General features: G+C 41.4%; 1 protein-coding gene across 1 annotated transcript; it reads right to left on the bottom strand.

Annotated features, from left to right (window-relative positions):
• Window positions 1–4,575: 4,575 nt before the first annotated feature.
• Window positions 4,576–23,123, bottom strand: si:dkey-98f17.5 (uncharacterized protein LOC569123 homolog). Its single transcript, XM_021620975.2, has 12 exons — window positions 22,855–23,123; window positions 21,480–21,591; window positions 20,816–20,909; window positions 18,403–18,457; window positions 12,773–12,913; window positions 12,141–12,301; window positions 9,493–9,591; window positions 6,731–6,876; window positions 6,318–6,489; window positions 5,974–6,086; window positions 5,723–5,810; window positions 4,576–5,574 (listed from the first exon to the last, which is right to left on the bottom strand). The coding sequence occupies exons 1-12, from the start codon at window positions 22,994–22,996 to the stop codon at window positions 5,521–5,523; spliced, it is 1,377 nt and encodes a 458-aa protein (XP_021476650.1). The 5' UTR covers window positions 22,997–23,123; the 3' UTR covers window positions 4,576–5,520.
• Between the last annotated feature and the right edge of the window lie 1,368 nt (window positions 23,124–24,491).

Raw genomic sequence — 24,491 nt, 5'->3', positions numbered from 1 at the left:
AAAGATATAAAACTGTATTTTTTTGTGAAGAATCAACAACAAGTGGGACACAATCATGAAGTGGAACGGCATTTATTGGATATTTCAAACTTTTTTAACAAATCAAAAACTGAAAAATTGGGCGTGCAAAATTATTCAGCCCCCTTAAGTTAATACTTTGTAGCGCCACCTTTTGCTGCGATTACAGCTGTAAGTCGCTTGGGGTATGTCTCTATCAGTTTTGCAGATCGAGAGACTGACATTTTTTCCCATTCCTCCTTGCAAAACAGCTCGAGCTCAGTGAGGTTGGATGGAGAGCATTTGTGAACAGCAGTTTTCAGTTCTTTCCACAGATTCTCGATTGGATTCAGGTCTGGACTTTGACTTGGCCATTCTAACACCTGGATATGTTTATTTTTGAACCATTCCATTGTAGATTTTGCTTTATGTTTTGGATCATTGTCTTGTTGGAAGATAAATCTCCGTCCCAGTCTCAGGTCTTTTGCAGACTCCATCAGGTTTTCTTCCAGAATGGTCTTGTATTTGGCTCCATCCATCTTCCCATCAATTTTAACCATCTTCCCTGTCCCTGCTGAAGAAAAGCAGGCCCAAACCATGATGCTGCCACCACCATGTTTGACAGTGGGGATGGTGTGTTCAGCTGTGTTGCTTTTACGCCAAACATAACGTTTTGCATTGTTGCCAAAAAGTTCCATTTTGGTTTCATCTGACCAGAGCACCTTCTTCCACATGTTTGGTGTGTCTCCCAGGTGGCTTGTGGCAAACTTTAAACAACACTTTTTATGGATATCTTTAAGAAATGGCTTTCTTCTTGCCACTCTTCCATAAAGGCCAGATTTGTGCAATATACGACTGATTGTTGTCCTATGGACAGAGTCTCCCACCTCATCTGTAGATCTCTGCAGTTCATCCAGAGTGATCATGGGCCTCTTGGCTGCATCTCTGATCAGTCTTCTCCTTGTATGAGCTGAAGGTTTAGAGGGATGGCCAGGTCTTGGTAGATTTGCAGTGGTCTGATACCCCTTCCATTTCAATATTATCGCTTGCACAGTGCTCCTTGGGTTGTTTAAAGCTTGGGAAATCTTTTTGTTTCCAAATCCGGCTTTAAACTTCTTCACAACAGTATCTCGGACCTGCCTGGTGTGTTCCTTGTTCTTCATGATGCTCTCTGCGTTTTTAACGGACCTCTGAGACTATCACAGTGCAGGTACATTTATACGGAGACTTGATTACACACAGGTGGATTGTATTTATCATCATTAGTCATTTAGGTCAACATTGGATCATTCAGAGATCCTCACTGAACTTCTGGAGAGAGTTTGCTGCACTGAAAGTAAAGGGGCTGAATAATTTTGCACGCCCAATTTTTCAGTTTTTGATTTGTTAAAAAAGTTTGAAATATCCAATAAATGTCGTTCCACTTCATGATTGTGTCCCACTTGTTGTTGATTCTTCACAAAAAAATACAGTTTTATATATTTATGTTTGAAGCCTGAAATGAGGCAAAAGGTCGCAAAGTTCAAGGGGGCCGAATACTTTCGCAAGGCACTGTATGTAGAGGAGGAAGTATTTCCATCTCCGTTTTGGCATGTTGAAGATTCCAAAATGCTTCAGCCCTGAGGTGAAAAACAAGACCACATTTTGAAAGACATTCTTCATACAGAGAAGCTTAAATGGTAGTTTTTGTTTTTTTTAATAATGGAAACTTTGAAATAAAAGTCTTCAATAATGTTTCCTGTTCTGCTATCAGTATGTATTGGCATTAAAGCTATATTATATTTTATTAAAGTCAATGGCACAAAGCCCCTTTACAATAATTACAAAAGAGGATCTTTTTACACAGCAAATTGGCCAGACGCCTAGTGCTGATTTTTCAGTGTAACACTTCCAGTGTTGATTCATTCACTCTGTGTGGTGTTACACCAAAACCACAACCATCATTATATTTCCCAGCATGCTCTATTGCAGAAGTGTATATATATATTTTTTAATGTACATTTGATTCATTAATTTTATGCTACTTAAATGTTTTTCTAAACTAATCCAATCGGTTACTTGGACGATTGCAACCGTTACTGAAATGGTTGTTCCTGTTAAGTCTTGTGGGTTACCTTAGTCTAATCAACCCAGTCATTCATTCTAAATGCAGGTTGTGGGTAATACAAATTCTAAATGTTGCCTATCCCAACTCGGGCTGGATTCCAATAGGAATTACACATCACTTTGCAAGCCAGCATAATGTGACCTGCAGGGCTGATGTGGCCTGTAAACTTGTGATGTTATGGTTGATACCAGAGCTCCGAGGCATGCGTCAAAATTGCTAACGCCTTGATCACACCGACAGTGTCATTGCACAAAAAGGTAAGCAGCATCATCTGGATATATGTGTAACAAAAGTTAAACATTTACTTTCTGCTACCATTTCTGTCTATGCATACAATTTGACTCATACTTCGATAAATCAAACGTACGCGCCACACAGAACGCACAGCAGCAAGCCAAATGCAATGTCCCATTGGAAATGAATGTACTTCTGGTGTACCAAAATGCAAGGCCACTGTCGGTGTGATCGAGGCATTACTTCGAAGAAGCACGTCCGACGCTTCATTTGATCACGTGCTTCTTCAAACCATGTTTTGCACTGATTGGTTCAGGTGCTTAGAGTCCAAGCTGCTACTGGACACCGTACTTACAAATATAGTTAGGATTTTGTACAAAAAGGTAGCGTAGGGAACCATGGAAATTCAGGGATGTGACGGTATGAGGTCAGATCCAGTTGAAGGCAAAAAGTTGTTTTATGCGAAACACATTCAGCACTGTTGTTCATTTTTTAATTTAGTCTTAAACTGGGTAGTTCAAGCCCTGAATGCTGACTGGCTAACAGCCGTGGTATATCAGACCGTATACCACATGACAAAACATTTTTACTGCTCTAATTACATTGCTAACCAGTTTATAATAGCAATAAGGCACCTTGAGTTTGTGGTATATGAACAATACGCCACGGCTAAGGGCTGTGCCTAAGAACATCCCTTAGTCGTGGTATATTGGCCATATACCACACCCCCTCGTGCCTTATCGCTTAATTAAGCATCCCAAATAATGCCATCGATATACATTTTTGAAAAATAGGTAACTTGAAGGCGAACCTGGTTATAGGCTACTAAAGACAATTTACCAGTTTTGATTAAAACAGTGGATCATTTATTTATTTTTAAAATCACACTGGCATATTTCTGACCAGATGTCACTAATGTGCATTGTGGACAGAGCCTCAGTTTCCCGTCACTCTTTAGGGTAAAACTACACCTTGCGAAATACTTGTATTGTTCTAAATTTGCTTAGGATCTCACTTGAAGGCTACAAGACTGAAAATGGATACAGTTATGGGTAGTAACTACACTTCAACCAAAAGGCAAGGCACACTGGGAAATATGCAAATAAGGCTTTACACAAAGCAGTGTGTGAACCTATACAGACACTGGACCAGTTTTAAATGTAACTTTCTAGTTCTCAAACTGATCCCTGGTTTGTGATCGTGGTAGAAAATACACAGAACAATACACAGGATTAATCAGAAAACATTTAATTACCTTATATTACATTGTTGTTACAGAGTATAGCTTAATGTATAAGATACCTCCTACTTTGAGGAAATGCAACACGTAAACTAGTTATACAAGCAAAAAGCAAGAAACAGGATACATTTACATAATTTAAGTATATTATATTGAAAAATAAATAACATCTGAAACACCAGTACACAAGAACCCTAATACATGTAGAAACAGCACCATTTCACAAGAACTTCAGTTGTGATTATTCCCTAAAGCTACATCGAAGACATACCCAAACTTTGTGTTTACAGTTTGAAACATAATTGCAAACAGCACACAGTGGAGGTATTCTGCATTGTACAAGTATAAATGTCCCCAAAACAGGCACCTTATGAGGCCAATAAATATATATATATTCTATATACTGTATTCATTGAAGGCATTAAATGGTAAGTTATTTTACGTTTCACTGATCCAAAGACTAGCAGTAAGACAAACGGCATACTAATCCATATAATTGAGTATTATAACCATGTACTACCAAACAACATGAGACATTCAGAAGGTGAAATACACATCAGTGCTTAGTCAGGGCTTCACTTCACAAGCAGGATTAGAAACTGGGTGGGCCCGAGCCCTGAATGCTGATTGGCTGACAGCCGTGGTATATCAGTCTGTATACCACGGGTATGACAAAACATTTATTCGTGCTGCTCTAATTACATTCGTAACCAGTTTATAATAGCAATAAGGCACCTGGGGGGGTTTGTGATATAGGGCCAATATACCACAGCTAAGGGCTGTGTCCAGGCACTCCAAGTTGCGTCGTGCTTAAGAACAGCCCCTAGCCCTGGTATATTGGCAATATGTTACACCTCAGGCCTTATTGCTTAAAAATACTTTTCACACATTTCACTACTACTATACTGTGCTGTGTGAACCATTCTACATTCTGTATTGGGAATCTTTCTCATCAAAGGAAATAGGAGGCAGGAGAAAGCACTGACCGAACTGACTGTTCTATTTAATTTGCTAACCATGTGGAAGCAGTCTGGTAAAAAAAAGTCTGGCCTTTTAAAATAGAGTTGGTGTGTCTCCATATATTGCCATAAAATAGCATTCCCTGCCACACACACAGTGTTCTCACGTCATGATCATCTCTACCTTTGCATTCCCATAGAAAAAATAAATAATAATTATTGTCCAGAATAGACACTTCTATTGATACTGTAGTTTGTAATACAACATATTCATTACAAAATGTCAAAGGATCCCCCAAGCACGTTCAAACATTAGAATCTAAGATGTTTCAAAAAAAGACATCAAGAAACACCTGCCAGCAAATTGTTTGCTTTTTAGCTTAAGAGAGTCATTTAAGAAAGGTAGCCTATAAACAAGTAAACAGTCCCATACATGCTTTCAGATGTAAATACATACACATCCTGAAAAAGTCACGAGAAATTTCAGATTGAGATACTTCTTAAATCACAGTTTTCCAAATAGAAAAGGCACTTTATATTTCTCTCACAGTTATATACTGTATCTCACAAATTGAGTTATACACTGAACAAAAATATGAAAGCAAAATGCAACAATTTCAAAGATTTGACTCAGTTGTAGTTGGTATAAGGATATCAGTCAATAGAAATAAATAAATTAGGCCATAATCTACAGATTTCACAGGACTGGGCAGGGGCGCAGCCATGGGTGGGCCTGGGAGGGCATAGGCCCACACACTGTGGAGCCAGGCCCAGCCAATCAGAAAGAGTTTTATTACAGAAATAAATACTTCTCCCTCCGCCCAGTGGCATATAAATGTACCAGAAAGCTTCCCAAATTGTGCAATCCTAGGCATGTGAGCCCTTGATCAGTGTGATTAGGAAAAGACTTACGAAGACGTCCTACATAACAATCAAGGAGAAAGTCCGGCATGTAGATTTCCGATGGATCCGCCCGCCCCTTATCAGAAGTCATATTCAGCAGCACACTGCGCGAGATACTCCTCGTATAGTTTTCCCTGTTGAAATAAGTTGAGAATGGAATACAGATGATATGTACCCAGTAGCGCATTTCATGCCTCAGAAATATATCTAAATCGACACACTTGATATACACAACTTCTTCGACCGAATTGCAGAATGAGAATTATTGCAATGAAATCGCACCTTCTTGGCTTTGACGACATCCTGGACGTAATCGCTGTACTCTGTGAGGCTTCTCTTCTCCTTCTTCGTAAGAGTCCTATTCCCTTGGCTGAGGACACAATCACATGACAACGGCTGTCAATCAAAGTGGGAAATGTTTTCCATGAGGGAGGGGAGGGGGGGGGGGAGGGGGGGGGGGGACTGGAGTAAGCAATGGATTAGTGTGTGTTTTTTGTGCGTGAGAAAAAGAGAGAAACAGTGATTCTGCTTACCGGGCAAAATATTTGGCAAGACAAAAGAAAAAGTAGCAGAGTACACCAAATATGATCACAAACAATATCTGGAAATCCTCTGGTATCCAGGTCCACAGAAAGACAACTACACCCTGTTGAGACGAGCATAACAACAGCAGTATTTAGAACAGTATTTTGAGGCAAACGGGATATCAATTCTTATTCTGAGTCTTGGTTGGTCATGCTCATGACAAGTTTTTAAATGCATTAGAGCTGCGTCGTAATGCATCTACAGGAGTGCCTAGGGAAGAGGGGCTAGGGGGCGATTTGAAATTCAGGGTCTGAATGTTCGAGTCAGGGGTTAGGAGTCAGAGGTTACCTACCATGGAGAGCCCAAGGGCTTTGGCCAGCCCATCTCCCAGCAGCTCCTGCAGCTCCTCTGGAGTCAGGGTGTTGACGACGAAGCTGAGGATGAAAAGGCACGGCAGTAGGATGCCCAGTGCCCCACACAGGAAGGAGTGCAGACGGACACTGCTGTTGAAACTCACGTCCGCCCTGCAGCAACACAGACAGAGGCCCAGGGGTTAATGGAGCTTTGAGAGGAATAGCCTGGTCCCCTATTTTTGGGGTTCAGTGCCTTGCTCAAGGGCACAAGGGTAGAATGACACCAGCAGCTCTCCAGTGGCCAGTTCAAGCCCTACTTTTCTGTCACCCGGCCCAGGACTTGAACGAGCAACCTTTCGGTTACTGGTCCACCTCTCAAACCACTAGGATACCTACTGTTTCCTTCTCTTACCTGTCCTGGGACAATTTGCTGTCGATTGTGGAGGAGATGAGGTCACAGTCCTTCTCCAGCTGGTCCAGTGTCTTCTGGACGGCCTGGTTGATGGTCTTCTCTATCGTCTGACACACTCCGTCGATCTGGTTCACACACCGGCTCGGCTGGACAACAGGACAGAGGTATAAGCAGCCAACCTCTTGGTCACACAACATCCTCCTCCATAAAGTACACAATGCATTTTGCTCACTTCTGATGTTGATATACTGTATGTGTTTTGGAGTTTTGAGAAGGAAAGACTGGAAAGTTTGGCCTCCCTCTCTCAGCAGTAATCCATTGGTGCAGGACGAATGCAAAAATCCACCGACCATCCATCACACAGCCTGACGACCATTGATTACCGGATGAGGGAGCGATTACTCAGGTCTGAAGCTGCTAAAGGTGGCTGATCAGGCCTGGTGGTTTATAACCCCTAGTCCCACTGAGACTGAATGTAACTCTCCCAGCTGTCATACATAACACAAGTGATTCATCCTGTTCTCAGCGATCCACAGCCATCAGATCTCCTGATCAGGAGGATTTACCTTCCACAGCAAGAGTGCCTTAAATCCAGACCTAACCAAACGACATTCAACAGCTGAAGATCGATTACAGGGAGTAGGCTACACTTGACGGAAATGCTCTGAAACAACTCCATAGCCTCCCTCCAGAGGACAGTGTCATGGGTTTAATATTTTAATAAAACTTTTGTATTTATTCTCATCCCATCCACATGGTTTCAAAATATTATTATTTTGCACATAAAAGCCTCATATACAGTGCCTTGCGAAAGTATTCGGCCCCCTTGAACTTTGCGACCTTTTGCCACATTTCAGGCTTCAAACATAAAGATATAAAACTGTATTTTTTTGTGAAGAATCAACAACAAATGGGACACAATCATGAAGTGGAACGGCATTTATTGGATATTTCAAACTTTTTTAACAAATCAAAAACTGAAAAATTGGGCGTGCAAAATGATTCAGCCCCTTTACTTTCAGTGCAGCAAACTCTCTCCAGAAGTTCAGTGAGGATCTCTGAATGATCCAATGTTGACCTAAATGACTAATGATGATAAATACAATCCACCTGTGTGTAATCAAGTCTCCGTATAAATGCACCTGCACTGTGATAGTCTCAGAGGTCCGTTAAAAACGCAGAGAGCATCATGAAGAACAAGGAACACACCAGGCAGGTCCGAGATACTGTTGTGAAGAAGTTTAAAGCCGGATTTGGATACAAAAAGATTTCCCAAGCTTTAAACATCCCAAGGAGCACTGTGCAAGCGATAATATTGAAATGGAAGGAGTATCAGACCACTGCAAATCTACCAAGACCTGGCCGTCCCTCTAAACCTTCAGCTCATACAAGGAGAAGACTGATCAGAGATGCAGACAAGAGGCCCATGATCACTCTGGATGAACTGCAGAGATCTACAGCTGAGGTGGGAGACTCTGTCCATAGGACAACAATCAGTCGTATATTGCACAAATCTGGCCTTTATGGAAGAGTGGCAAGAAGAAAGCCATTTCTTAAAGATATCCATAAAAAGTATTGTTTAAAGTTTGCCACAAGCCACCTGGGAGTCACACCAAACATGTGGAAGAAGGTGCTCTGGTCAGATGAAACCAAAATTGAACTTTTTGGCAACAATGCAAAACGTTATGTTTGGCGTAAAAGCAACACAGCTCATCACCCTGAACACACCATCCCCACTGTCAAACATGGTGGTGGCAGCATCATGGTTTGGGCCTGCTTTTCTTCAGCAGGGACAGGGAAGATGGTTAAAATTGATGGGAAGATGGATGGAGTCAAATACAGGACCATTCTGGAAGAAAACCTGATGGAGTCTGCAAAAGACCTGAGACTGGGACGGAGATCTGTCTTCCAACAAGACAATGATCCAAAACATAAAGCAAAATCTACAATGGAATGGTTCAAAAATAAACATATCCAGGTGTTAGAATGGCCAAGTCAAAGTCCAGACCTGAATCCAATCGAGAATTTGTGGAAAGAACTGAAAACTGCTGTTCACAAATGCTCTCCATCCAACCTCACTGAGCTCGAGCTGTTTTGCTAGGAGGAATGGGAAAAAATTTCAGTCTCTCGATGTGCAAAACTGATAGACATACTCCAAGCGACTTACAGCTGTAATCACAGCAAAAGGTGGCGCTACAAAGTATTAACTTAAGGGGGCTGAATAATTTTGCACGCCCAATTTTTCAGTTTTTGATTTGTTAAAAAAGTTTGAAATATCCAATAAATGTTGTTCCACTTCATGATTGTGTCCCACTTGTTGTTGATTCTTCACAAAAAAATACAGTTTTATATCTTTATGTTTGAAGCCTGAAATGTGGCAAAAGGTCGCAAAGTTCAAGGGGGCCGAATACTTTCGCAAGGCACTGTATATCCTACTTGCCCTATTAATTATCAGTTCAGTAGAAATTTATTTAAAAAAAAACCTGGTAAAGTAGTAGCTGAAAAGGAAATCTTCAGCTTTACCACTACTTGATTGACTTTGTCAAATTAACTGTGAGGCAAGCTAAACAGGGCTAGAGGGCGGTAGGGCCTAAATATCCTGTGAAAAAACACCAAGACATTTCTCATTGTACATACACATTGAAATATCAGGAAATGCTTTGAGAATACTTTTCAACCTACATTTGTGACTTTGTGCAGAGTTTTATATTGAACGAGGTCTCTGGGACAGACTTGTCTAGCCTTAGTCCGTGGTGTCTTACCTTCTGGGGGTTAGGGATGTATATGGTGGGCATCTCAAAGCCACACTTGTTCAGCCCCGGTCGGCGACACAGTTCCTGAACTATCTGCATCATGACACGCTGTTCATGGGAAAACAACAAATGAAAACTCAAATCAAATCACAATTATTTATATAGCCCTTCTTTCACCAGCTGATATCTCAAAGTTCTGTATAGAAACCCAGCCTAAAACCTCAAACAGCAAGCAATGCAGGTGTAGAAGCACGGTGGTTAGGAAAAACTCCCTAGAAAGGCCAAAACCTAGGAAGAAACCTAGAGAGGAACCAGGCTGAGGGGCGGCCTGTCCTCTTCTGGCTGTGGCGGGTGGAGATTATAACAGAACATGGCCAAGATGTTCAAATGTTCATAAATGACCAGCATGGTGAAATAATAATAATCACAGTAGTTGTCGAGGGTGCAGCAAGTCAGCACCTCAGGAGTAAATGTCAGTTGGCTTTTCATAGCCGATCATTAAGAGTATCTCTACCGCTCCTGCTGTCTCTAGAGAGTTGAAAACAGCAGGTCTGGGACAGGTAGCACGTCCGGTGAACAGGTCAGGATTCCATAGCCGCAGGCAGAACAGTTGAAACTGGAGCAGCAGCACGGCCAAAACCAAGGTATTCTAGAGAGATTTCATGAATGCAATATTCTAAGTTTGGGAAGTAACATGTGCTATAACACATATTATAAGCTGGTTGGTTCGAGCCCTGAATGCTGCTTGGCTGACAGCCGTGGAATACAGTGCATTCGGAAAGTATTCAGACCCCTTGACTTTTTACACATTTTGGTACGTTGCAGCCTTATTCTAAAATTGATTAAATCGTTTTTTTCCCCCCTCATCAATCTACACACAATACCCCATGATGACAAGGCAAAAACTGAAATATCAGACTTCCTTTACTCAGCACTTTGTTGAAGCACCTTTGGCAGCGATTACAGTCTCGAGTCTTCTTGGGTATGACGCTACAAGCTTGGCACACCTGTATTTGGGGAGTTTCTCCCATTCTTCTCAGCAAATCTTGTCAAGCTCTGTCAGGTTGGATGGGGAGTGTTGCTGCACAGCTATTTTCAGGTCTCTCCAGAAAATGTTCGATCTGGTTCAAGTTCGAGCACAGCCTGGGCCACTCAAAAACATTCAGAGACTTGTCCTGAAGCCACTCCTGCTTTGTCTTGGCTGTGTGCTTAGGGTCGTTGTCCTGTTGGAAGGTGAACCACCCCAGTCTGAGGTCCTGAGTGCTCTGGAGCAGGTTTTCATTAAGGATCTCTCTTTCCCTCGATCCTGACTAGTCTCCCAGTCCCTGCCGCTGAAAAACATCTCCACAGCATGAAGCTGCGACCACCATGCTTCACCATAGGGATGGTGCCAGGTTTCCTCCAGACGTGACACTTGGCATTCAAAGAGTTCAATATTGGTTTCATCAGACCAGAAAATCTTGTTTCTCAGAGTCCTTCAGGTGCCTTTTAGCAAACTCCAAACGGGCTGTCATGTGTCTTTTATTGAGGAGTGGCTTCCGTCTTGCCACTCTACCATGAAGGCCCGATTGGTGGAGTGTTGCAGAGATGGTTGTCCTTCTGGAAGGTTCTCCAAAGAGGAACTCTGGAGCTTTGTCAGAGTGACCATCATGCTCTTGGTCACCTCCCCGACTAAGGCCCTTCTTCCCCAATTGCTCAGTTTGGCCGGGCAGCCAGCTCTAGAAAGAGTTTTGGTAGTTCAAAATGTTCTCCATTGTATTCTTGGGGACCTTCAATGCTGCAGAAATGTTTTGGTACCCTTCCCCAGATCTGTGCCTCGACACAATCTTGTCTCGGACTCTACGTTCCTTGGACATCATGGCTTGGTTTTTGCTCTGACATGCACTGTCAACTGTGGGACCTTATATAGTCAGGTTTGTGCCTTTCCAAATCCTGTCCAATCACTTTAATTTACCACAGGTGGACTCCAATCAAGTTGTAGAAACATCTCAAGAATGATCAATGGAAACAGGATGCACCTGAGCTCATAGCAAACGGTCTGAATACTTATGTATCTTTTTTATTTGTAATAAATGTGCAAACATTTCTAAAATCCTCATTGTGGGGTATTGTGTGTCGATTGATTAGGATTTTTTTTTAAATTTAATCCATTTTAGAATAAGGCTGTAACGTAACAAAATGTGGAAAAGGGGGAGGGGTCTGAATACTTTTTGAATGCACTGTATCAGATTGTATGACAAAACATTTATTTTTACTGCTTTAATTACGTTGGTAACCAGTTTATAATAGCAATAAGGCACCTCAGGGATTTGTGAATATGGCCAATATATCATGGCTAAGGACTGTGGCATAGGCAGAGTGCCTGGACACAGCCCTTAGCCGTTGTATATTGGCCATATACCACACCTCCTCGGGCCTTATTGCTTAATTATGACGTGATAAAAATAGTAGATGTAATTAAAATTGCCAAGTTAAATGAAATTGTTATACCACACAGCAAATGCCATAATGTGCTTCAAAAATCTAATCCATTCTGAACCAACAAGCATAAACCAACACACATTGTTCTCCACAGACATCGATCCAGTCACTGCATGGACAGCAGAGGGATCTAGATGGAGGTTAAATGGAAAGTACATCGTCAAAGAGTAACTGACCTGTCTGTCCGTCTCCCTCCCGGCTTCATCTGCCTTGCTGAGGTAGAAGCGCAGCTTGTCCGCAACTTTATCGCTCAGCTTCTCCACAATGTTGAGCGTGCGTTTGCACAGCGCCTGGCCCATAGGGTCGAAGAACACAAAGACCAGGTCCGCCTGCTCCCCTGGAAAGAGGCACCCCCACGTAGAATGCGTTTATAAAAATATACAATCAAGTCCCCCCAAAGAATATTTGTCACATGCGCCGAATACAACTGGTGTGTAGACTTTACTGTGAAATGCTTGCTTACGAGCCCTTCCCAACATTGCAGAGTTTAGAAATAGCGACACAAGAGGAATAAAATACACAAACATTTAGCTATATACAGGGAGTAGCAGTACCAGATGAATATGCAGGCGTAGGAGATATTTGAGGTCGATATGTACATAAAGGCAGGGTAAAGTGACTAGGCATCAGAGTGATTACAAAAGATCCTCTTTGTGCTATCCCATCCTCCCCCATGCACCAACATACCAGAATGATTACACAAGGTGATGCAGTCCTGCCTATGTGACGGGATCAGGGTGTGTGCGTGGGTGAGAATGTGTGCGTTAACTGCATATCAAGCCACACCAGCGAAGGGAATGAGTCATACCAAACGAGGTGATCGCGCGGTTGACATCAAAGGGATAGACCATGTCCCCATCCACCAGGCCCGGTGTGTCCACGAACGTCACCAGACTAAACTTCTTCTGCTTGGAGGTGGAGATCTCAGCCGACAGATAGTCCGTAACACCTACAACACACGCCGACACAGTCAGCCGGACCCAATTTGCTCCCGGTCCCTCCCCCTTGACCCGAACCCTTTAATTTGATCAGATCTGTAAGGTCTGGATAGGTGTAAGCAGTGTAATGGTGGCGCTTCCACCATATTGCTTCTACCTTCCATATCTGCAAACATTGAACGGGCCAAGAGGAAGAGGTAAAGAGTGAATTGGGACTGTCTGTGTGCATACAGTGCCTTCAGAAAGTATTCATACCGTATTCATACACTTTGACATATTCCACATTTTGTTGTGTTACAGCCTGAATTCAAAATTGATTAAATATATTTTTCCCCTCAGCCATCTACACACAATACCCCATAATGACAAACTGAAAACATGTTTTTTTTTTATGTTTGCAAATTAAATAAATACATATCTCATTTACATAAGTATTCACTGTGTCAATACTTTGTGGAAGCATCTTTGGCAGCGATTACAGCTGTGAGTCTTTCTGGGTAAGTCTCTAAGAGCTTTCCACACCTGGATTGCGCAACATTTGTCCATTATTCTTTTAAAAATTCTTCAAGCTCTGTCAAAATGGTTGTTGATCATTGCTGGACAACCATTTTCAGGTCTTGCCATAGATTTTCCAAGTAGATGTCAAAAATGTAACTCGGCCACTCAGGAACATTCACTGTCTTCTTGGAAAGCAGCTCCAGTGTAGATTTGGCCTTATGTTTCAGGTTATTTTCCTGCTGAGAGGTGAATTCATCTCCTAGTGTCTGGTGGAAAGCAGACTGAACCTGGTTTTCCCTCTAAGATTTTGCCTGTGTTTAGCTCCTTTCCGTTTCTTTTTAATCCTGAAAAACTCTCCAGTCCTTAATGATTCCAAGCATACCCATAATATGATGCAGCCACCACTTTGCTTGAAAATATGGAGAGTGGTACTCAGTAATGGGTTGTATTGGATTTGCCCCAAACATAACACTTCGTATTCTAGACTAAAAGTGAATTGCTTTGCAGTATTACTTTAGTGCCTTGTTGCAAACAGGATGCATGTTCTAGAATCTTTTTAAAAATTCTGCACAGGCTTCTTTTTTTTCACTCAGTCAATTAGGTTAATATTGTGGCATAACTACAATGCTGTTGATCTATCCTCAGTTTTCTATTACAGCCATTAAACTCTGTAGCTGTTTTAATGTCACCGTTGGTATGGTGAAAAGCCCTGAGCGGTTTCCTTCCTCTCCGGCAACTGAGTTAGGAAGGACACCTGTATCTTTGTAGTGACTGGGTGTATTGAAACACACATTTTAATTATTAACTTCACCATGCTCAAATGGATATTCAATGTCTGCTTTTCATTTTTTACCCATCTACCAATAAGTGCCCTTCTTTGCGAGGCATTGGGAAACCTCTCTGGTCTTTGCGGTTGAATCTGTGTTTGAAATTCACTGCTCGACTAAGGGACCTTAAAGATAATTTGGGTACAGAGATGAGGTAGTCATTCAAAAATCATGTTAAACACTATTATTGCATGCAGAGTGAGTCCATGCAACTTATTATGTGACTTGTTAAGCACATTTTTACTCCTAACTTATTTAGGCTTGCCAATAACAAAGGGGTTGAATACTTATTGACTCAAGACATTTCAGCTTTTCATTTGTAATTAAGTTGTTTAAAAAAATGTAAAACATGATTCCACTTTGACATGATGTGGTATTGTGTGTAGACCAGTGATATTATTTGTGTAGACCAGTGACCAAAAAATCTAAATATAATTCATTTTCAATTCAGGCTGTAACATAATAAAATGTGGAAAAGGTCAAAGGGTATGAATACTTTCTGAAGGCGCTGTAAAGGAGGCTGGACTAAAGTATGGCCCTTCTGGAGAACTTGTGGGTGATAAATAAGAAGTGGAGTCCCGTTGAAGGCTGTCAGCACCAAAATCTGTTTTATTTGTTGCCCATAAACTTCAGTGCGGTCAATACTTGGAAAGCTGAGGACGATGCCCGCAGCGCTAGTCTGCAAGAATGCAAGGACTGTCTATTCTACATTTCTCTACGATTTTGCATACGCCAGCAGAGACAATTAGGATGAAGCATTTGTAAACAATTTCAAAACCATTTTGATTGGATCCAGAGCAAGTAGTACAGTGCAGTAGGCTACTTCACTAAAAACCCTCTACTCAGACAAAAACAAAACACGGCCTCAGATCAACCCTCAATTTGACTCGTAAGGTCTGAATTATGCCTTTACCATCCCCTTCTGTAGAGAGGTCTGTAGTCATAGTTACCCACAACAGCTCTTCAACTGGCAGCTTTACAGAGGGGAGTGAGACATAAAGCTAGCCAGTGAAGAACGACTGTGAAGTAACGCACAGTGAGGGTTACATGACACACACACAAACACACCATGCACTGCAGCTATGACTGACCCTCCCCCTCCCCCAACCCCTTCCCTTCCCTCTCAGAATCAGAACAGGATGACTGTTGAGAGACACATACCCACCTTCCTCCCCCACTTGGGATGACACTGGGGCTTTATCATTGCAAGAGGCAGGTGTTACCAGCCAGTACAAATCACAGCCTTGTGCTGCTCTTGCTGTTGGTGCACATTAGCATTCCCAACATTCTCCTATATCAACGCGGCTGCTCGCTCCCCTAATGCGTCAATCTCCCTAGCAGCTCGAGACGAGATGAGACGTCTCCATAGATTTCCACCCACACGGCCCCGTCTCCAATCACAACACAACCAAGACTCAAGGACAAGGTCCCTTTCACGGCACAACAGAGGGGCATGTCAAACACAGTTAATGAGGTCCAGCACCCATTACTGCGCTCCAGTTGGGTCCGGTTCTAAGACATTAAGGGTGCAGCGCAGACTCCTGTGCCCGTCCCTATAGGGGTTGAAGACAACTTGTGCTTTTACCATTGTCATTATGCAAGAAGAACATCTAAAAATAGCCAAATCAAATAGATTAGATACAGACATGCTGCCCCAGTATGGGATAGATTCCTTCATTGCAAGAGCCCCCCTCCCCCCAATAAGCTTCTTGAAAGGAGAAAAGGTGAAGAGAACGATATTCTATTCTGGCCCTGCTAGCGCTGGGCTTGCCACCTCAGACAGAGGGATAGATACCCGGCATATCCAGTGCACCAGGATAAGGTCAAAGGCTGCAAGACAACGTGACCCTGCGGGGCAGCACAGGGCAGGGGGGTGTTTATATCAAGTGTCTCAAAGTAGAAGTGACGATTTAGGATCAGTTTTGCCTTTTAGGTCACAATTAATACGATTGTAGGGACAGGGGGCGCTGATCTAGTTTTAATACATATGGCTCCAGAGCCGCCTGTGTTAAACCCAATCCAGGAAAACTCAAGTACTGTAGTATAGTATACCCAACCAGAGTTGGACCAAACTGACGGCTGTCAAAACGGATAACTTGACATGCCATTTTGATGCTGTACATCAAATTTGAGATCTGAACATGTAACCTCTTGACAAGACTTTGATTAAAGACTGTTGTTCCAAGACTGTGGAAATGACACTAAACATATTACTTGATTAAACACCTGTTCCTCAAGAGCACACACTCTTGTTCTGACAAGAGTATCAAGCAAATAGAGAAAATAGACTTGAAAAACAGTGTAAACCAGCAAACAAATGGCAATAATCACACAGAGGACAGATTTTGATGAGTCATCCTCCACTGCTTAATAACATCTCAACATGTCGTTGGCGTACGGCGTTGGTGTCGGTGGTGATGTGGACATAAATAGCTAGCTGTATCCAGAACAGATCCATGATGATTCTCCAGCGCCTCAGCAGGCGGCCTGTGGCTCCTCAGTCAGTGGCAGTGGCTGCTGCTGGTGCCTTGGCTAATCCATCTCTCACGGCTGTGACATTTCTCAGCTGCTCCTCCTCCTGTCCTTCTGACTCCACCGCACTGCCGTAGACGGGGCGTGTGACTCACAGCTCCATACAATGCAGTGTGCACTCTGCACCCGGTGAACCCCCTCTCTCTCTCTGTGTACACGTCTCGCTGTCAATGTGGAGACACACTGAATCCGCACTGCACAGGCCCTCCCCTGGCCTTAGACACCTTGGACACACCCACCAAGACCGTATCTACATTCATGTTGCCAGCTACCTTGTAGCCATCAAATTGGAGCTCCAACCTACTGCAGCTACTCAACAGGCACTTTTCCTAAGATGACAGCACGACTTTGTCTGATGGTCCTATGTAATCCCAGTCTCATCTCCACCTCCCCGAGATATAAATGACAGTGAGAAGCAACCACACAGAGTCTGCAGCACAGATGAAGTGTTAAACCACACTGATGTCCCAAATGGCACCCTATATAGTGCACTACTTCTGACCAGGGCCCCATAGCGAACGGGGCTCTCGTCAAAAGTAGCGTGCACTATTATAGACATCGGAGACGCAACCAGACTATGATGACTCAGAATTGAGCGTTAGTCATCAAGACACACCACCTATAAGCTCTAGCTCCTATCAGACAGACACACCTTGTGGAGGGAACCAAGCAGCAGTATGTTTGAACCAAGACTTCAGTAAGAAATCAATGCATTCCAAGTAGATTTGATGCAATGTTCTGATACCGTGGACAAAGTCACTTGGATCAGATTTACAACTTTTTAAAAAAAAAGGTCCAATGCAGCCATTTTTATCTCAATATCAAATAATTTCTGGGTAACAATTACTGTGATTGTTTTCAATTAAAAGTGTAAAAAATTATTACAAAATTACTTCTTAGCAAAAATGCAATTTCTCAAGCAACAATTGTGCTAGGACTATCTGGGAGTGCTCTGAGAGAGGGGCCTAATTGGAGGAGCCAAATGGGAGGGACGTGTCACCTGAAAACTATCTGTTGTTTGTTATTGGTCTATTAAAAAATTATTTTCAAACAGCTCTTATATTAAAAGTTCATTATCATAATTTTCACAATTTCATAGAATCATTCCATCCTCAGTGTGAAAATATATATAAAACACAGGAAAATCATGTTTTTGACTGCACTGCCCTTTTAAGCCTTTACACCAGCGTAAAGTTTGCATTATTTCAATTAAAACAGTTTACCGTGAAATGTATTTTCTTCTGTATTTACCAACATGTGTGTGTTTTAGTCCTCCCTGAACAGAATAGATGAAAACTTAAGTAGCAAAATCTGCTCCAGACTAAACACTTTTAGGTGGTTCTGAGGTGCACCAAAATGTGCCTACCATAAGGATAATGGACAGAAGAACACAAACGTGCCATTAAGTTACAGGTGTGCAGTCTTTCCTGCCGCTGTGAAAACGACAATGGGTTCAAAATAGGAAGACAGCATTAAAAAAACAACAACTGTGAAATAGGCAGAATATAAAGCTGTGGAAGTTAGACGGCAATCAATTTTACGCCGTAAATACTCACGCAAGAGAAAAACATAAAATTGTGCCACAAACGGACTCGTAAACCAGGCACACTGGAAAGGATTTCCGACGACAGGGGAAACCCTACCTTTAAACTCCAGGAGTGGTCGGAAATGGGGGTAGAGATGGAGCGTGGCATTTCCCTGTGGAAGATTTTTAAAAAGATAGTGAGAGAGGTGGTAGGAACAGACAGAAAATGTCTAGCTACGTATAGACTTGTTGGGAGCCCAGCTGGTCAGAAAGATGTCTTCCTCCTAGAGTAGCCAGGCGAGGCGTTATTCTTGGTCTCAATGCCAGGGGCTTTGCTGCAGCTCGCGCATGGCTTTAAGCCCTTCCTGTATATAAAGCAGATAATCCTTACAGTCCTTCACTATAATTACATTATTCATCTTCATCTCCTTCACCAAGGTAGGGGAGGGAGAGAGAGAAAAAGAAAGAGAGAAGCTTGTTGCCTAGCCTGATGATACTGCAAATATGCCAATCGCTCTCTCTGCTCTCTCTCTCTGCATGCAGCCCAGGTCCTCTGGGGATGGAGCAGCATGCAGAGTGAGCCATCACCACTGTACGTACCATTACGTTTACACAGGCATACATGCATTGCTTAAGCAAGCAAGAAAAGTGGCCTCTCATTTTAAAACTACACAGAGTTAAAATGAAAAAATTAAAAATCTGCATGTTACATGGTACCTGCACGCTTGGTTTTTTAAACTCACACGAGCGCAATTTCACTGCAGTGACATTATTCAAGTCATAAAAATAAAGTTTGTTCAATTTTTTTTTCAGACCTCAAAAGTAGAGTAATATATCAAGATGCAACCACGTCCCAATGTAATATACCGAATATATCATATGTAATTCAGCAGAAGCTTTTATCCAAAGCGACTTACATTCATACGTGAATACAGTGCTCTCCATAATTATTGGGATAGTGAAGCATCATCCATATCGGGGGGAACGGTTTAGAAATTACAGCACTTTTAATACATAGTCAACCCCATTTTAGGGGACCAAAGGTATTGGGACAAATTCACTTATGTGTATTAAAGTAGTCAAAAGTTTAGTATTTGGTCCCATATTCCTAGCACACAATGAATACATCAAGCTTGTTAACCTATAAGCTTGTTGGATGAATTTGCTGTTTGTTTTGGTTGTGTTTTAGATTATTTTGTGCCCAATAGAAATGAATTGATAAAAATACACCTTATGGAACAGCGGGGACTGTGAAGAGACACACACAAAGTACAGAAACATTGCATACGCACACAAGCGCTAGCACACGCACGTACATTGTAGTATGGTGGTATTATACATTTTGTATTGTAGATATGTAGTGGTGTAATAATGTTATATGATGTGCTGTTTTATATTTTGTTTTATATGTAATGTAAGTGCCTTGATGTGTTTGGACCCCAGGAAGAGTAGCTGCTGCCTTGGCAACAGCTAATGGGGATCCCTAATTAATACAAATACAAAAGTCAATAAATACAAATGGTAAATAATGTAGTGTAATTTTCAAGTCACCTTTATTGTAAATAAGAATATAATAGAATATAATATGTTAGTCCTGAATTAATTGTGACTAATGATAATGAGAAAGTTAAGACACACAAATATCATACCCCCAAAAATGCTAACCTGTGGAGTGGTTAGCATTTCTTAACTTTGACATGTCATCATTCACGATTAATTCAGGACTATCCGTAATCATGGTAGCATCCACATTGATGTAGAAGTGTTAAGAAATATATTCTATTCTTATTTACATTAAAAAAAGGGAATCCAAAACACAATACATTATTTACTATTAATTTCTATTGGGCACAAAATAGTCTGAAACACAACCAAAACAAACAGCCAATGCATCCAACAAGTGTGTAGAGTTACAAGCTTGGTGTAATCATTACATGCTAGGAATTTGAGACCAAATACTAAACTTTTGACTACTTTAATATATACGGTATAGGTTCATTTGTACTAATACTTTTGGTCCCCTAAAACTGGGGGACTATGTACAAAAAGTGCTGTAATGTAATTTATAAAACGGTTCACCCGGTATGGATGAAAACACTCTCAAATTAAAGCTGACAGTCTTTAACCTCATAGTCATTATATCATTTAAACTTGAAAGTGCTGCAGTACAGAGTCAAAACAACAACAAGTGTGTCACAGTCTCAATACTTACGGAGGGCACTGTACATCAATGTGTAGATCCAGCTATATGCCTAAATCTCAAATGAGTGTACAACGCTGTAAAGATTTCCTAAATATGTACCAGCGGTGACCAACAACAGGCTCCAGTGATCATAGTTATGGCTGCAATGAATGAGATTCATGGCGCCAGCGACAGTAAACCATTGGTAAGCAATTATTAGCATACCACAAGGCTTACTGTTATGGTATTCAATCGCCACTGGCTGAATACGAAGCAAGTTGTTTACAACATGGTTAAAAGAGCTTTGAGAGACATTCACAGCAGCGGTGGCGTGGTGCTACGAACTTACCGTCAGCGATTCTCTTTTCCGACCACTTGTTATAAACGTAAATCCCTGCGTTTCTATGGCAACGCCTGTTTTCTGTATATGTTCTTCCACATACCTGAAATGGCAGCAAGTGAAATTGAGTCAACAATTGTGTGAAATGCACTGCACATTGACAAATTCCATCACTAGGGATTTAAAAAAATATATATAAATATTTAAATCACAGAATCAAACTTGACAGTTATTATTAATTTCAAATGTATGTGTGACTATGACATTCATGATATCCTTTAGGATACAGTGTGATAATGAAAACGTTACACAAAGCAAATGCAAAACAAAAACAGAATCTTTACATGTCATATTCATTAAACAGACTCATACATCTACATTCTTAGGTATTTCACATCCTCACTAAATTGCTAGATTCCTTTCTTTCCATTAGGAAAGGTCTCGGGTAAATAAATCACCGGATTGTTAGACCACAACGTCTAGGCTAATGCTGTATCTTGCAGCACCTCCAATCCATGTCCCTGTGTGGACATTCGTCAGCCACATTTTAACAAACATATTTGCCTCTTCCTTTCTCCTGCCCTCTTTCCTTCCTTCCTACACTCGACTCGGCTCTTGATTTGTGGCCTAGCCTGTGCCGATCCTTAGCAGTGATACTAGGGAGCTATATTACCAATTAATAAATGAGCTTTTTCCAGCAGAGTGGTTCCCCATTATCATCACAATGATCTTCTTCCGTGGAGGAAGGAGCCGGAGACCCAGTCGGCTTGATATCTTCACCAGCCCTGAACACACACAAACATACACAGGTCAGACGGCTTTCCTTTCTTTCGGACACTACCGTTTCAGTATGGGTCAGGCAAGCCGTGCTATCAAATCTAATCAAATTTGTGGTGTAGACTAACAGTGAAATGCTTACTTATTATGGGTCCTTTTCCAACAATGTTTTTCTAAGACCCCTTTTCCATCTTTATCCAGATATCACAACATTTACTTATGCCACATTAAGATTATTTTTTTTTTTTAAATGGTTGAAAAATGTATCTATATCTATCTAGCTCAGGAAATAGGGCATGAACATAGAGTAGGCCCTAGGCCCTGAGAGCATGATCTGGCCAACAAACTGCAGTGGTGTAAAGTATTTAAGTAAAGATACTTCGATGTACTACTTACATTGTTTTTTAGGGTATCTGTACTTTACTATTTATATTTTTGCCAAATTTTACTTCACTATAGTCCTAAAGAAAATAATGTACTTTTAACTCCATATATTTTCCCTGACAACCAAAAGTACTCCTTAAATTTTGACAGAAAAATGGTCCAATTAACACACTTAATGGTCATCCCTACTGCCTTTAATCTGGCGGATTCAATAAACACAAACGCTTAATTTGTAAATGATGTCTGCGTGTTGGATTGTGCCCGTGGCTATTTGCCAATAAATAAATAAAAAAGAAAATGATGCCGTCTGGTTTGCTTAATATAAGGAATTTGAAATGGTTTATACTTTTACTTTTGATACATAAGTACATTTTAACAATTCCATTTTACGTTTGACACTTAAGTATTTTTTAAACCAAATACTTAGACTTTTTGCTGAAGTAGTGTTTTACTGGGTGAGTTTCACTTTTACTTGAGACATTTTCTATTAAGGTATCTTTACTTTTATTCAAGTATGACAATTGAGTACGTTTTCCACCACTTGACAAACTGTAGGCTATATTTATTATTTAAAATATGACATAAGACCAATATTGTACATTTTTTTAATGCCAAATACACATCCAAACACTTGGTTAAAGACCTGGTTAAAACAACAATACCAAGAAGTTTGCCACTGTTAAAGACCCTGTTTGTTTGGGGTGTTTGACATATTAGTGGATAGTGACAGACAACGCTTGATGATCAGAGTAGAACATTCGAGCACGTGTAAACACAGGCATTAACTTTTAAATGAATTGCTACTTTGTTGAACAGCAGGCTTGACGAATATGCACGGCTGTTCTATTGATCATGTAGGCTGTGTGTAGAAATAGCTTGCTATTTACCGTTTTCGCTGTCGATATATAAATTGTGGCATTCTCTCAAGATTCGTTCACTGGGTGTGGTGATCGCGGATTCCAGAGGGTTTGCCACAGAACGGGGCTTTCTACCGCCCGACATGACAGTTGTAGAACTACCTTCCACCATCTTTAAAATGACAGGGGGAACGTTTACGGTGATGCACAGTGTCTATGATTTGCTCACAGATAGAACCATTTGCGTTTTAGATGAGGTTACGGCTAGATTGAATACAGTTGTCAAATTGACGTCTAAAGAAGATTTGTTTTGTGCGGAGTTTAGCATTTTAGCTAACTCAACAGTTTTCCGAATCATAATTGAATTATCCTAACCGGCTGCGTAAATTCTAACCGACTACGTAAAAAATATATTCTGTGCGAGTCTGACATAAACCGTATCCCATCTAGTCACGTCCATTAGAAGGCTTGACAGCGTCGCCCTGAGACTAAAATACAGAAGTACAGCTCAAAAGAACAAGGAGGCCTATGTCGGTAGCACTGTTTACAGTAGTATTAATGTAGTAGACTATACATCACATAATATAAGTAAATAGAAGGGTCTCTTTTGTCTTACAAATTGCGTAAGAATTTAGGCATTTTGACATTCCAAGTCCAATATGTTTGTGTAAACTTGTAAGGTTAGGCTACTATACAGTGGGGCAAAAAAGTATTTAGTCAGCCACCAATTGTGCCAGTTCTCCCACTTAAAAAGATGAGAGAGGCCTGTAATTTTCATCATAGGTATGACAGACAAAATGAGAAAAAATCCAGAAAATCACATTGTAGGATTTTTAATGAATTTATTTGCAAATTATGGTGGAAAATAAGTATTTGGTCAATAACAAAGTTTATCTCAATACTTTGTTATATACCCTTTGTTGGCAATGACAGAGGTCAAACGTCTTCACAAGGTTTTCACACACTGTTGCTGGTATTTTGGCCCATTCCTCCATGCAGATCTCCTCTAGAGCAGTGATGTTTTGGGGCTGTTGCTGGGCAATACAGACTTTCAACTCCCTCCAAAGATTTTCTATGGGGTTGAGATCTGGAGACTGGCTAGGCCACTCCAGGACCTTGAAATGCTTCTTACGAAGCCACTCCTTCGTTGCCCGGGCGGTGTCTTTGGGATCATTGTCATGCTGAAAGACCCAGCCACGTTTCATCTCCAATGCCCTTGCTGATGGAAGGAGGTTTCCACTCAAAATCTCACGATACATGGCCCCATTCATTCTTTCCTTTACACGGATCAGTCGTCCTGGTCCCTTTGCAGAAAAACAGCCCCAAAGCATGATGTTTCCACCCCCATGCTTAGGTAGGTATGGTGTTCTTTGGATGCAACTCAGCATTCTTTGTCCTCCAAACATGACAAGTTGAGTTTTTACCAAAAAGTTATATTTTGGTTTCATCTGACCATATGACATTCTCCCAATCTTCTTCTGGATCATCCAAATGCTCTCTAGCCAACTTCAGACGGGCCTGGACATGTACTGGCTTAAGCAGGGGGACACGTCTGGCACTGCAGGATTTGAGTCCCTGGCGGCGTAGTGTGTTACTGATGGTAGGCTTTGTTACTTTGGTCCCAGCTCTCTGCAGGTCATTCACTAGGTCCCCCCGTGTGGTTCTGG

This window comes from Oncorhynchus mykiss, chromosome 11 (assembly GCF_013265735.2).
Source record: "Oncorhynchus mykiss isolate Arlee chromosome 11, USDA_OmykA_1.1, whole genome shotgun sequence".
NCBI classification, from domain to species: domain Eukaryota; kingdom Metazoa; phylum Chordata; class Actinopteri; order Salmoniformes; family Salmonidae; genus Oncorhynchus; species Oncorhynchus mykiss.
The sequence above is the reverse complement of the archived record's forward strand: the minus strand, read 5'-3'. Positions and strand labels throughout refer to the sequence as shown.

Excerpts from the sequence above, each read along its gene's own strand:
- si:dkey-98f17.5 (XM_021620975.2), bottom strand. The coding sequence starts at position 22,996 with ATGGTGGAAGGTAGTTCTACAACTGTCATGTCGGGCGGTAGAAAGCCC. Across the intron at positions 12,302-12,772 it reads CCGCGCGATCACCTCGTTTG|GGGAGCAGGCGGACCTGGTC; the intron begins GTATGACTCATT and ends GCCTCTTTCCAG. Across the intron at positions 6,877-9,492 it reads ACATCCCTAACCCCCAGAAG|CCGAGCCGGTGTGTGAACCA; the intron begins GTAAGACACCAC and ends CCTGTTGTCCAG.